This window comes from Rhinoraja longicauda, chromosome 6 (genome assembly GCF_053455715.1).
Source record: "Rhinoraja longicauda isolate Sanriku21f chromosome 6, sRhiLon1.1, whole genome shotgun sequence".
Classification (NCBI taxonomy): Eukaryota; Metazoa; Chordata; class Chondrichthyes; order Rajiformes; family Arhynchobatidae; genus Rhinoraja; species Rhinoraja longicauda.
The window spans coordinates 46,500,843-46,515,163 of NC_135958.1; the positions used below are offsets into that span (position 1 = coordinate 46,500,843).

The 14,321-nt window shown below is 43.8% G+C and overlaps 1 protein-coding gene across 2 annotated transcripts in view; it reads right to left on the reverse strand.

Moving 5' to 3' along the window:
- The window catches only part of gas7b (growth arrest-specific 7b), a 530,610-nt gene extending 516,647 nt beyond the window's left edge, over positions 1-13,963 (reverse strand). The window contains exon 1 of one of the 2 annotated variants that reach the window (XM_078400926.1): positions 13,586-13,963. In XM_078400926.1, coding sequence (XP_078257052.1) covers positions 13,586-13,765 — 180 coding nt within the window. In that variant the 5' untranslated portion in view covers positions 13,766-13,963. The remainder of the gene's footprint in view (positions 1-13,585) is intronic. The other variant, XM_078400928.1, reaches the window with a different exon arrangement.
- Positions 13,964-14,321: the final 358 nt, after the last annotated feature.

Genomic DNA, 14,321 nt, shown 5'->3' on the forward strand with positions numbered 1-14,321 from the left:
TGCTGCCCACATATTAGAATTTCTAAGCAAAGTATTACCTGCCCACTTAGAGTTGTTCCAATCTTTCTAGGTTCTGCATCTTTGCTTTTTTACAGCATTCCTCACATTGATCTGAAGAGAAGGAATACTGGCCCATGAAGCAAGGACAAGAACAAAATATCATGGTCATGTAAAAATAATCCTGCTTCACTGACCATGTGATGCAAATAACTGTCTAAAATATCTAAATAGTAACGTTCTTCCATCTGTCTTAAATCTACCTTGTAATAATTAGTTGTGCATAATTGATGCACAAGTAGTAATTTTACCCTAGAGAGGTAATAAAATGATGTTACATTGTTGTCAGTTGTAAGCATCTTTCATGGAAATGGAATATGGTTGTGGTTGAAGCAGGACAAATTCAACATTGCATATTTTACATAGTAGCCAGAGTTACATTCTCACATTTTCTGCAGCATTTTCTGCATAAGATATTCAGTGCACAATGTTTAAGGTGGGATTATTGGCATTGGAGAGGGTCGAGCGGAGGTTTACGAAAACTATCCTGGGGATATTGGGTTAACGTATGATGAGCATTTGATAGCACTGGACCTGTACTCAGGAGTTTAGAAAGATGAGGGGGCACCTCATTGAAACTTACTGGATAGTGAAAGGCCTGGATAGAGTGGATGTGGAGAGGATGCTTCCACTAATGGGAAAGTTTAGGACCAGAGAGCACGGCCTCAGAATGAAAGGCCGTACATTTTGAAAGGTGATGGGAAGAAATGTCATTAACCAGAGGGTGGTGAATCTGAGGAATTCATTGCCCCAGACCTCTGTGGATGCCAAGTCATTCGGTATTTATAAAGCAGAGATCGACAGATGCTTGATTAGTAAGGGTATCAAACGTTATGGGGAGAAGGCAGGAGAATGAGGTGGAGAGAAAATTATAGATCAGCCATGATTGAATGGTGGAGTAGACTCAATGGGCTAAATGGCCAAAAGTTGTCACTGAGATGCATTTCTGCTTTTACATTTTCACCGCCTTGATTAACATATGAAACGAGCAATATTGTAAATTGATTTCAAATGACTTATTAATGAGTAAGGTCCACAACCATGAAGGGGTATGTAATCATTGTTAGGCAGCCATTATCATTAATACCACCCTCGCCATGCTCTCACCGTGCTGAAGGTACAAGAACCAAGTATTGTAACCTCTAGGTTCAAGAACAATTACTACCCATGATCCGTGAGGATTTTGAACCACACTGCACCACCCTAACCACAAGCGTATTTCAGCACCAATCCTGTTGTGGACCTTGTTTCGGTAGCACTACATCAGATTCCAGTCATCTGGTTACCTAGTAGTACTGAAAATATATTGTATTATTGATTATTGTATATTTCTTTGTTGCGTTGTTGCATTAATATGCCAATAACCTGCAGCAAATAATGATTTGATTGTTAACATTCCCGATGGATGTGGCAATTAAGCACGCCTGACTCATGAGAAGTTATAATTAAATTAATTATTTCACAATAATGTAAATCACATAAAATGGCTGTTCAATGTTTCATTTCCAAAGGTGAGGTTGACAAAACAGTGTTCTGATGAAAAATATCTGACATGAAATAGTGACTTTATTAGTCTAGTTCTCTCCACAGATGATACATGACTACCTGGGTGCAATCCCTGCAGGCTCTCTGGTGTTGCTACTTGCAGAGGCAAACAGCAGAGGCAAAACTATTAAACATCCATCATTAATGACAGTAACTCTCCTCAGATACAAGCAGTGCTAAAACAGTTTATACGTCTGAAGTCATTCCAGACTCAACCATATGCTCTGTAATAAGTGGTACACTTTCAGTTGTACTTAATTATTTTCTACATTATTGTACACATTATTTTCTCATTATGGTCATACACCCGTCAGGTGTTTGCATTCATAAAATTTTACAATTACTTAACATTTATTTCAATGTCATACAAATTATAGCAAATTTATACATGTATACATAAATATACTTGTTTACTCTTGTCATCTACAAATGGCTGCACCATTCAAGAAATTGCAAATCCATCTTAAAATCTCCAGATGGGCTTCATACACATCTGGTCTCATATGCAGCTCTATATATGTACTGCTTCAACATAAGAATCTTCATAACTATGAATACATTGTGTCACATATTCTTGGACATCATCTTTTGTCACCATTCAGAGGTTCACATAAAACAACATAAAGGCTAACAATACCTATCAATTATTACTATATTTACAATTGTACAAAAAATAAATTGCTGGAGAAACTCAATGCGTCAGGCAGCATTTGTGGAAGGAAATTTCCCTCCTCAGCTTCTGCCCGACCCTCAGAGTTCCTCCAATATTTAGTTTTGTTTGCTTTTGATTCGAGCTTATGCCGTCTCATGTCTCCAGTTTTACATTGCTATTGGTACATAACTGATATACTGAATTAATTGCAACAATCTCTACTTTGGTCTCTTCTTAAAGCTCTCCATTTTTTGCCCCTATTTTCACATTGCCTTGCTTCTTGGCTCCCTGTTCAACTTTCATAGCCACTGGCACTTTCTGCTTTTTTGCTGTTGTTTTGAAGTAACAAATTCATCTGCTCTCATTCTCCCTGCTAGGATCGTCTCTGTTGGTTTCAATTCCACCTTGACTGTTTGCAGCCTCACTTGCCAGACGGTGGCTACACTGTATTAGGCTGACATTAGTCATCCTGATCTCCAATGCTGTTTGTGTGGAGTTTGCAAGTTCTCTCCATGTGGGTTTCCTGTAGATACTCCATTTTCTTCCCACATGTCAAAGTTTGCTAGGTTAACTTCAAATTGTCTCGAGTAAGTAAGTGAGCAGTAGAATTTGGAGGAAGTTGATGGGAACGTGAGACGATTAAAAATTGGATAGTTATAAGATTTGTGTAAATGGTGTTTGATATTCAGCACAGGCGAGCCAGCTTCCATACAGTGTGACTTCATGTCTTTTTAAGGGAGCATGTCAGTAATTTATGGGACAAATGGACTCACTAATCTCTCATTCATCTCCAGCTCTGTGTCTGACATCTTTTTCCTCTTCTCATATATCAATCTGTTTCTGTTCTCTTTCCTCCCCCAGAACTTTGATGATACCATTAGTCCACCCATGCCCCTCAAGTTCACCAATGAATAGCCACATCCACTGCCTCCCATCATTGTTATTTCATCAGACCCCTCAACCAGTCACAATCCAAACATCAACACCTGCATCTGTGTGGTCCTCTCAACAATGCAGCTATCTGAAGGAAAACAAATGGGCCAGAGCTCATAACAAAACATACTTTATAATGGTGGTGTTTGGTACAACAATATATCAAAGGCATGCCTCCCAGTACATTTACTTCTCTAGGCACACTCCACCGTCATATAATATTATATACCACTGCATATTTTCAGCATTTTATGAAAAAAAAGAAATTTAATCAAAAACAGTGAACACAGGCAAAATACTTTCATCTGAGACTACATCCGAATCATTGACTGCTTAAATGACACATTGAAAAGATGTGCAAGTCATATGATGTAAATCTACATCAATTAATTTTGTATTTGTAAATAAATGCAAAAAATAACTGGTAAAACACTTGCATTATAAATTCAGGTCTGCAGAGGTACCTATATTTCTTCATGGACAACAGTTGCTCCCATTGGCAGTACTTGTCTTTTATTTACTTATATGAATAAAAATAACGACCTAATTATTTAATCATGTGTGACTTGAATGAGATAATCATGCCCTTTGGATATATATTTTTCAATCTCCATAATACTAGAGTGGAGGAAATCCAGGCATAAATTATTGCACAGCTTTATTTTACAGCATGTGTAGATAGAGTGGAAAAATAAAATAACACTTCCTATGCTATTGCACTTTGTCGAAGTGCCTTACTGGTACTTTCGGAACTATCTAACGTATTGAACCGCTAACCCCCTACATTTTGGCATTAAGCCCAGGAACTTCATTTCCCTGTGGTTCACTGTTTTTGTTTCAAGTGTCACTTCTGAGTCAAACAGGAAACTCTATGTCCGAGAACAGAACCTAGAGGCCTGACTTGGCAGTGATCTATAAATGACTGAAGGTCGTAGGTGTTAATGATTACTAAGCACTTTACGCTTTCTTTTCACAGGACAGTTTTTAACATTCCATTTCGACTCAAAAGGTTTTACCTCATCTAGGTCCAAATCCACGTTCCCATCCTATTCTTCTCTGACAGTTGCATCATGTGCCATGGCAACAGTGATGTCCCCAACCACCCAATTACTGGCAATGTCAGAATAAGCAGCCAGTTATTCAAAGACGTTCTTTTAACAAGAATCACGTCAGAAGGGGTGAATGAATTTGATTGGAAACATTGGCGGAAGATTCCAATACTTATGTACATCATGAGTGCTATCTTCAACAATCTTTTTATCAATCCGCTGCACAAATGACCAGAACATTTCTCTCCGCCATTTAGACAGTCACCAAATCTTACAAATGAATGAACAAATTAAAACATTCATATCCATTTTAAGCATTATCCTGTACAGGTTAGTTTTTGCTTATTATTTTTCAAAACATAATAAGTTATATTCTATTGGTCATCCCTTAGGATTTGACACATGCCTATAGACAATTCAAACTCCCAGTACCTCACACGGTTGGCTCTGAAGTCTGACAGTCAGCTCCAACACTCCATCCCGATGGACAGCACAAAACAGCAGATCTCATTCCATCACTCACGAATGGGCACATGTATTTTCCAGCAGAACTCACCAGCTCTTGGTCAAAGCTAGTTAACCTGGTCTGTTTCTGTCTGGTAAGCTCAAGCATCTACATTTCCCGAGATAAGGTAACTAACTGCAGATCAAAAAATGATTACCTATAAATGCCTTAAAAAAGGATGGACGACGTGCTGCCTCAGGCATCTTTCATCAAAGATCCGTCCATTTTGACCTGCCCTTCTTTTGTTGTTACCATCAGGCAGGAGATCCAGAAGCATTAGGTCCACACCACCAGGTTCACAGCAAACAGCTAATTTCCTACAAACATAGGTTCTTCAACTGACCAACACAATCCCAAACAAGACAAAGTGCTGGAGGAACTCAACGGGTCAGACAGCATCTGTGGAGGGATGGATGAAATGGATAGACAATCTTTTGTTTGGGAACCCTTCTTCAAACGAATGAAAAATCTTGACTCAAAACATTGTCTATCCATTCCTTCCATAAAAGCTGCCTGACCTGGTGAGTTCCTCCAGCAATTGGTGTTTTGCTCAAGATTCCAGCGTCAGTTCCTTGTGTCTTCAGCACGATCTTAATCCTATCTCAGCAACGGAAGTTATATAGAGCTCTCGGAGCTAGTGGAATCAAGGGATATGTGGAGAAGGCAGGCACGGGTTATTGATTGGGGACGATCAGCCATGATCACAATGAATGGCGGTGCTGGCTCGAAGGGCCGAATGGCCTCCTCCTGCACCTATGTTCTATGTTTCTATATTATGGACCACATTTTGTACTACCATGGACCTGCTTTACTAAGTGTTTGCACTAATGCCTTGATCTTGTTTTTGTAGTCTTTTGTTTTTCATTGTCTTGCACAGTACATGGGTGGCACGGTGGCACAGCAGTAGAATTGCTGCCTTACAGCGAATGCAGCGCCGGCGATCCGAGTTCGATCCCAACTATGGGTGCTATCTGTATGGAGTTTGTACGTTCTCCCCGTGACCTGCGTGGGTTTTCTCCGAGATCTTTGGTTTCTTCCCGCACTCCAAAGATGTTCAGGTATGTAGGTTAATTGGCTCGGTAAACAAAAAAAATGTCCCTAGTGGGTATAGGATAGTGTTAATGTGCGGGGATCGCTGGTCGGTGCGGACCCGGTGGGCCGAAAGGGCCTCTTTCCCCACTGTATCTCTAAACTAAACTAAAAACTAAAGAACAATTGAAGTATAATTTCTCTTTTGCTTGTTGCCGGTGTTTACGTGTCTGCAATGCTGCTGCAACACATTCATTGTATCTTTACCTCTCCACACCTGCCAATGACAATAAACACCACTTAACTTCCATCTACTGATCACGCAAGGTCATAAATACATACACCAGTGTTGTACTTAATCTTGGTGCTTCTTTTATATTTCAGAATAATAGATTGTGATTTGAGGTGAGTCAAAAATCTAATGATGCATAACACTATTTCAGCACTGATTCGATTATAATTCATGTTATCTTGTCTCTGAGGTTAGAAGGGGTTCTTGTCCAGATACACAGTATGAAAATGTGTTTCATTGGATGGCAATAATACACTTCTGAGTGACAGAGCAACAATAAACTAGGCCCTGACCCATTTAAAAGTGGATGAGCTAAATACCTGATTTGAAATGAGAAGGTGCTCATTAAGCAACAGGCTGTTACCCGGTATTTAATCACAAAATGCTGGAGTAACTCAGCAGGTCAGGCAGCATCTCAGGAGAGAAGGATTGGGTGATGTTTCGGGTCGAGACCCTTCTTCAGACTGATGTCAGGGGGCGGGACAAAGGAAGGATATAGGTGGAGACAGGAAGATAGAGGGAGAACTGGGAAGGGGGAGGGGAAGGGATGGACAGAGGAACTATCTAAAGTTGGAGAAGTCAATGTTCATACCGCTGGGCTGCAAGCTGCCCAAGCGAAATATGAGGTGCTGTTCGTCAAATTTCCGGTGGGCCTCACTATGGCACTGGAGGAGGCCCATGTCAGAAAGGTCAGAAGGGGAGTGGGAGGGGGAGTTGAAGTGCTCAGCCACTGGGAGATCAGGTTGGTTAAGGAGGACTGAGCGAAACGAACGGCGAGCCTGTGTTTGGTTTCGCCGATGTGAAGAAGTTGACATCTAGAGCAACGGATGCAATAGATGAAGTTGGAGGAGGTGCAGGTGAACCTCTGTCTCACTTGGAACAGTTTGGGTCCTTGGATGGAGTTGAGGGGGGAGGTAAAGGGACAGGTGTTGCATCTCCTGCAGTTGCAGGGGAAAGTGCCCGGGGAGGGGGTGGTTTGGGTAGGAAGGGATGAGTGGACCAGGGAGTTACGGAGGGAACAGTCTGCGGAACGCAGAAAGGGGAGGAGATGGGAAGATGTGGCCAGTGGTGGGGTCCCGTTGGAGGTGACGGAAATGTTGGAGGATGATTTGTTGGATACGCTGGCTGGAGGGGTGGAAGGTGAGAACGAGGGGGATTCTGTCCTTGTTACGAATGGGGGGAGGGGGAGCAAGAGCGGAGCTGCGGGATGTAGAAGAGGCCCTAGTGAGAGCCTCATCTATAATGGAAGAGGGGAAGCCCCGTTTCCTGAAGAATGAGGACATCTCTGATGCCCTAGTGTGAAACACCTCATCCTGGGCGCAGATGCGGCATAGACAGAGGAATTGGGAGTAGGGGATAGAATTTTTGCAGGAGACAGGGTGGGAAGAAGTGTAGTCCAGATAGCTGTGCGAGTCAGTGCGCTTTTGTGAATAAATACCTTCGATTTGTACCAGCATCTGCAATTACTTTCCTACACAGGCTGTTACCCGGGACTAGTTTGTAGGTATTGGGCTGTATTGCAGTTGAAATCCAGGAGGGTGGGGGAAGTGGAGTGTCAGAAGACATCAGGCTGCCAGGAAAGGGCAATGGTGCAGATGATAGAGGCAATTAGAGCATGGCCTCGTCACACGTGAAAGCCAAATACCAGTGGCTAGAGAGTTAGGAAGAAACTATGTGGAGGAAACTAGTGAGAGCTGGTAAGCAAAGGGGGGTGAGAGGAAGGGCGGACATGAGGGTAAGCATGGGAGGGGACTGGGGAGGTCATGAAGGAAAAGAGCATGTATGCTTGTATCTGTCTGAGTGCGAGTGTAATGAAAGTGCACATATTTAGCTCACGTTTGGGTGAGTGCCTGTGCACCTGAAGAAGGGTCTCGACCCAAAACGTCACGCATCCCTTCTCTCCCGAGATGCTGCCTGACCCGTTGAGTTACTCCAGCATCTTGTGTCTACCTGTGCACATGTTCATGTGCATGTGTGGGCACACAGGATGGTCTCCAATCATCCTACACCCCCAGCCATCCTTGTCCTGCCAATGGGATATCGGTCAAACCTGGGCTAATGAGATTCTTACAGGTGGGCAAGTTGGTCGGCATGGGCGAGTTGCAACAAAGGACCTGTTTACGTGGAGTATGACCTTACAAGACCAGGCTGTAGCTGCTGTTCAGTGTATATCCTATATTAACATTAGAGCACGAACACCTTCCACTTATTCATGAATGTAGAGGACTTTCTCCAAAGAAAAGGTACACTGCTAATAAAAGTAACAGTCCAGAAACCAATAGATACAGATGATCAAAATGCTTCTGAGAAAGGGTGTGTTATGTGGAAAGGATTCAGTGTTGCTTTAACAGTTGAACTTAGGATGGATGAGCTTTGTTGTGGCTGGTGACTGTTTTTCTGAGTTACGACAGAGGATGACCTGCATAAACCTTCTCTGGTCATTGGAGAAAACAGTAGCATGGCTGCTGAACTAATGCATTTAGTACTCATGGCAAGCATGACAAATACTTGGCTTCAAAGCAATGATGTATCAAAATCAATTCAATCATTTGGTATTTCATAGGATGAAACAATATAAAGAATAAACAAGTAATACTGCTCTTTAAACGTTTGAACACAAAGCAAGTAGTATAAGAAAATAACTGCAGATGCTGGTACAAATCGATTTATTCACAAAATGCTGGAGTAACTCAGCAGGTCAGATGCTGCCTGACCTGCTGAGTTACTCCAGCATTTTGTGAATAAATCGATTTGTACCAGCATCTGCAGTTATTTTCTTAAGAGATGCTGCCTGACCTGCTGAGTTACTCCAGCATTTTGTGAATAAATGAACATAAAGCAACATGTTTGCCAACTCATACCATCAGCAATAGGTTTTATATTAGGAGAACAGTGTCTTGACTAAATAAGATCAGAATCAAATGATGATGTCAAAATATATTAATATTTTGGGTTTAACTTTAATTGCCTCTGTGTTTAGAGAATATTTAAATGCACTTTTTCCTCAGAAGGCGAAGCAAAATTCATAATTGGTTATCCATCAGTAAGTATGAGGTTTTGCACTTTGGGAGGTCAAAAGGAATGTATTGCATTTAAGAGTCTGGAAGTTAGGTTTCAGCTTTATAGCACTTTGGTTAGGTTGCATTTTGAGTATTGTGTTACGTTTTTGTCACCCCATTACAGGAATGATTTTTTTTCCAGGATGAGGTCAATGGTGTAGCTTAAACTGAGAGGGTAAAATTATAAAGGAGATGAGCAGGGAAAATATGTTTTACAGAGTGGTGAATGCCCAGAACATACTGCCTGGGGTGGTGCTGGAGGCAAAAAGCAATAGTGGGATTTAATAGGCTTTTAGGCACATGGATGGAGGCTTTAGATCACGTGTAGATAGAGGAGATTAGTTTCACGTGGCATCAAGCTCAGTTGGAATATTTTGAGCTGATGGGCCTGTTCCTGTGCTGTACTGTTCAATGCTCTATCTTGGATTATCTGATCTTGGCTTCAGCTTCATTCTCTCACCTGATTACTCTAACTGTCAACTCACCTATCGATCAAACTGTTTTATCCCTGCCTTGAATATATTAAACAATTCACCCTCCACTGCACTCTGTGCCGTTCCCTGAAAGGATAAATTGCTCCTTATCTCCACCGTAAATGGTGTGTTTATTCTAAAACCAATCCCTGGGTTTTAGATTCCTCCATGCAGGGAAATATCTACTCATCAAAAAACCACATCGTCCCATCAGAATCCTGCATGTTTCAGTAAAATCTAATTTCATTCTTCTAGCTTTCAATAAGTTCAAAGCCACGTTGATAAGGTTTTCCTCAAATGATAACCTATTTATCCCAACAATCAGGCCAATTAACTTTCTCTGAACTGTCTGGAACAACACCCCCCACCCCCCAAGAATATACCCTGCACTCCAAATATAGCCATTTGCAGTACCAATGCTAACGGCCACATCTTCCGCGGTGCGTTTTTCATAGTCTCTCTGTGTTTAAATAACATTCTATTTTTCTATTCTTCCTACCAACCTGGACAACCTTGCACTTCCCCACATGAAACATTATCTAGCAATGTGTTGCGCACTTGCTTAACCTATCTTAATCCATTTCCTGGTCTATTACAAACTTGGCTTTTTCTTGTATTGCAGTCACACTAACTGAAGATACACTTGGCTTTCTTCACTCATGTTATTACAAAATATTCCAATGGTTGGGGGGCCGGCATTGATCTCTTTGGTATCTGACTGGCTATATCTCACCAATCTGAAAACGATCCATTTATCCTAACTCTCCATTTTCTATCAGCTGACAAATCCTACATCTATGCTTGTATGAAATCCAAAATATAACTAAACAAAAAATTGTACAAAGAAATGATTTTAATTCATCTTCTACCTACTAATTTTTGGGAAGCAGGTGTGCAGATTCAGTGGTAGCAATAAGTAAAAATAACTTGACACATGTGTCGGGGACTCCATGAGAGTAGCTAGAATTAAAGATTGTTCCTTCCGAATTTTCTGTAGCAAATATGATGGTGTAAAAGTCACAAGAATGCTGAGTGCATAATCAGTTTAAATGAGCTCTAGGTTTTGTCAAAGACAGAGTTGCCATTCAGGATTTGATGCATTCTGTTAGCGACATCAATCCAAATTAAACCAGAGAACAGAAAAATAAGAGCGAAGCTTGCAGGAAATTCAACTGTGTAACATTTTAATGTCTTATTATAGAATTCAAACAGCATAACAACCATACTCAAGACATTTTCTGCCACTTGAAAATACGGCCAAGTATTTCCTACTGTGAGTCATCCTTGCAACCTCAACATAATTTCCGTATTACCAATATGGATGGAGCTCATTCTACATTCAGCAATCATTTTGCACCACTGTGGAAATACATGGTTATTGGTCTTACTTGCACAGAACACGAAGACCTTCAAGGCAAGTAAAATACGTATATACCTGAATGCTTGGCAAGCTCTTCAGACAGAGTACTGCAAAGACATTTCTCACTGTAGCAGCAACCACTGATGTCTGGGTGCTGAACAGTGCCTTAATCTGAATCCCTCTCTGCAATTCCAACATGACAATTCAGAGATTGTGCTGCCACCATGAATGAGATTTTTTTCCCTATGACCCACCCCAATTCCTGACCTAGATTGCCAGCTCTCCACCACCAGCCTCATAGCAAGCGAGGCATAGTGCTAAAACTTTTCTCCCAGTTCCCAATGTAGATTATTGTTCCTTCCCCCAATCCTTCGTATGGAATACCAGTCCTCTCTCACCCCCACATCCCAGAAGCACAATGCTAATTCTTCCAACAACCCCTGTCATTCCCAGTCCTTGTCCCAAATACAGAATGACGATCATTCCCCAATTGCTGATGGACACTGTCAATCCCCTTCGCCACCCCACCCAACAATTGGTGACATGGAATGCCAGCCCTTCCACCAATCCCTGATGCAGAATGATGGTCCTTCCTCATCCCCCATCCCAATTATCCTGCTGCTAATACCTTCCCCTTCCCAACCTTCCCCTCACACACCCCAGCCCAGAGGGGTCTGAAAGTGACCAACAGCTCTGTCTGTTGTTGCTGCCGTAGTCCTGGGCCTCAATCTCAACTGGAACTTAATTTCGGAGCTCTTTAGTGCTCGTGGCCTAAGACAAATGTCCACCTTAAAACTATATTTTTAAAATTGACTTTGACGACGTCCATTCTAGGTAAAGATACGAAGGAAAGAAAAGGGAAGTTGGACCTGGATGGGGGAGATCATGCGATCAAACCTCCAGGATAAACCAGGATGGTCAAGCAGGCAACAGTTCGTTACTGATATAGGTTAATCGATTTTTAATTAGCAACGCTAACGCGAAGATTGTATCTCATGCCCTTAGTTACTGCTCTGTAAAAATCGCCTTCAAATCCAGAAATACAACTGATCCACGCTGCGGGCTGCTGTATACTTGTCATTTTCAGGATAACATTTTGGAACAGAAGATACATTCTAACTTATATTAAATGAAGATAGTTTCAATCTGATCGTAGTTTCCATTGAATGGTTAACCTTATTTTAGTTTTCGAAACCAATGGATGTTTTGCATTTTTCATGAAATGACGTGGAAATCATAAAATCCAGAACGACGGCCATATGGAAATTAGGGTTTTGCTAACATTCACACACACACACACACGTGTACACACGCACACATGTGCACACACGCATACATAAATGTGTGTGTGTGTACATAATTATGTGTTATAAACATAAATATGTGTGTGTGTGTGTGTGTCTAAAAATGTCTCACCTAAACCCTCGGGAACTAACCCAAAATGTCAACATTAGGAAGAATAGAACATTGAATCTACATACTGGGGTAATGTACGTCCGCTAGACTTTCTTTCCCGAGTGAAGATTAATCAAAGTGTTGAGAAGTTCTGTGCCCCCCTCATTGACACCTTGAGTCCAGGCCCGGCCCAGCGTGGACAGCCAGGCCGGGACAAACATGCCGCTGGGTGGGTGGGTGTGGGCTGGGCTGGTGTGGGGGTGTGGGCTGGGCTGGTGTGGGTGTGGGCTGGGCTGGTGTGGGCTGGGCTGGGCTGGACACCAAGCTGTTGGCATGTCCGCAGTTGCTCCAGATTCCTGTTTACGCGCGCTGCCCTCTAGCGGAATGTGACAAGCGGGCAGCGGAGGCAGGCACTGCCCCGAACCCCCCCCCCCCCCCCCCCCCCCCCCCCCCACAACCAACACTGTCACACAACAATTACAGAAGAGGCAGCGAGTCAGTAAATCATCTCAATTCCCCTCCACCTTCAAACCGTGACAACTTCCGTTGCTCGGGCTCGCTGTGCAAACTTTAAATAACGACGATTCTCCAAGAATTGCCCAAGACCCCCACTGTGTCCAAGACCCCACTAAGACCCCACTGTGTCCAAGACCCCACTGTGTCCAAGACCCCACTAAGACCCCACTGTGTCTAAGACCCCACTAAGATCCCACTGTGTCCAAGACCCCACTATGTCCAAGACCCCACTATGTCCAAGACCCCACTATGTCCAAGACCCCACTAAGACCCTACTATGTCCAAGACCCCACTATGTCCAAGACCCCACTATGTCCAAGACCCCACTAAGACCCCACTGTGTCCAAGACCCCACTAAGACCCCCACTGTGTCCAAGACCCCACTGTGTCCAAGACCCCACTGTGTCCAAGACCCCACTGTGTCCAAGACCCCCACTATATATGTCAGAATTCCCGCACCGCTGAGCTGAGGCGATGTTCCGTGCGTGTCCCCGCACCATCAGTGTCGGTGGAGATGGAGGCAGCTCATGTTGATGTATCACAAGGCACACGAGCACAACGCAGCTCCCGCGAGTCTCACAATTAAATTAAAACAGCGCTCAGATTCCCGGTGACCAGGTCCATCAGGCCGGCCGGCAACTCCAGTCAGGTTGTGCAGCACTGACAAGTATGGGGGGGGGGGGGGGAAGAGGGGAGGGGGGGCATTTCTGCCAGGCTTACCTCCAGAATCTCCACGTAACTGGCGGGGAACCATCCCCTGACCCCGTCCTTCTCACCTTCCCACCATCCGCCGCTCAGCACCTGTAGCACCTTGATAACCTCCCCAGCCTCGAACTTCAGCCCGTGCTGGTGCTGGTCTCCGGAAAACGCGTACAAAGTTTTGCACAGAACTCCGGCCATGGCAACCCCCTCGACTGTTCTTCCCCCTTATTTGTTGTAACCAGTGAAAGGCTGGAGTGGAGAACGGTGGAGCAGGGTCGTTTCCTTCCTTCCTTCTCCTCCTCCCGGGGTGGATCCGATGCTAGACACGGGACTCCCTCATTGTATGTTCCATCTGTGACTCAGTGCTTGGCTCATGACGAAACGGGACGGGCAAGACTCGGGGCGGGCGGGCGGGAGAGAGGAGAGCGGAGAGGAGAGGGAGAGAGGGAGAGAGGGAGAGAGAGAGAGAGAGAGAGAGGGGGGAGAGAGAGGGGGAGAGAGAGGGGGAGAGAGAGGGGGAGAGAGAGAGGGGAGAGAGAGAGGGAGAGAGGGGAGCGGAGGAGAGGAGACAGAGAGGAGAGGGAGGGAGAGAGAGAGGAGAGGGAGAGAGGGAGAGGGAGAGGAGAGGGAGACAGAGGGAGAGAGGGGCAGGGAGAGGAGAGGGAGACAGAGGGAGAGGAGAGGGAGACAGAGGGAGAGGTGCCGCTCCGGTGTCCGCCCGGTCAGATGCAGTACCCGGCCGGGCCGGACTGGG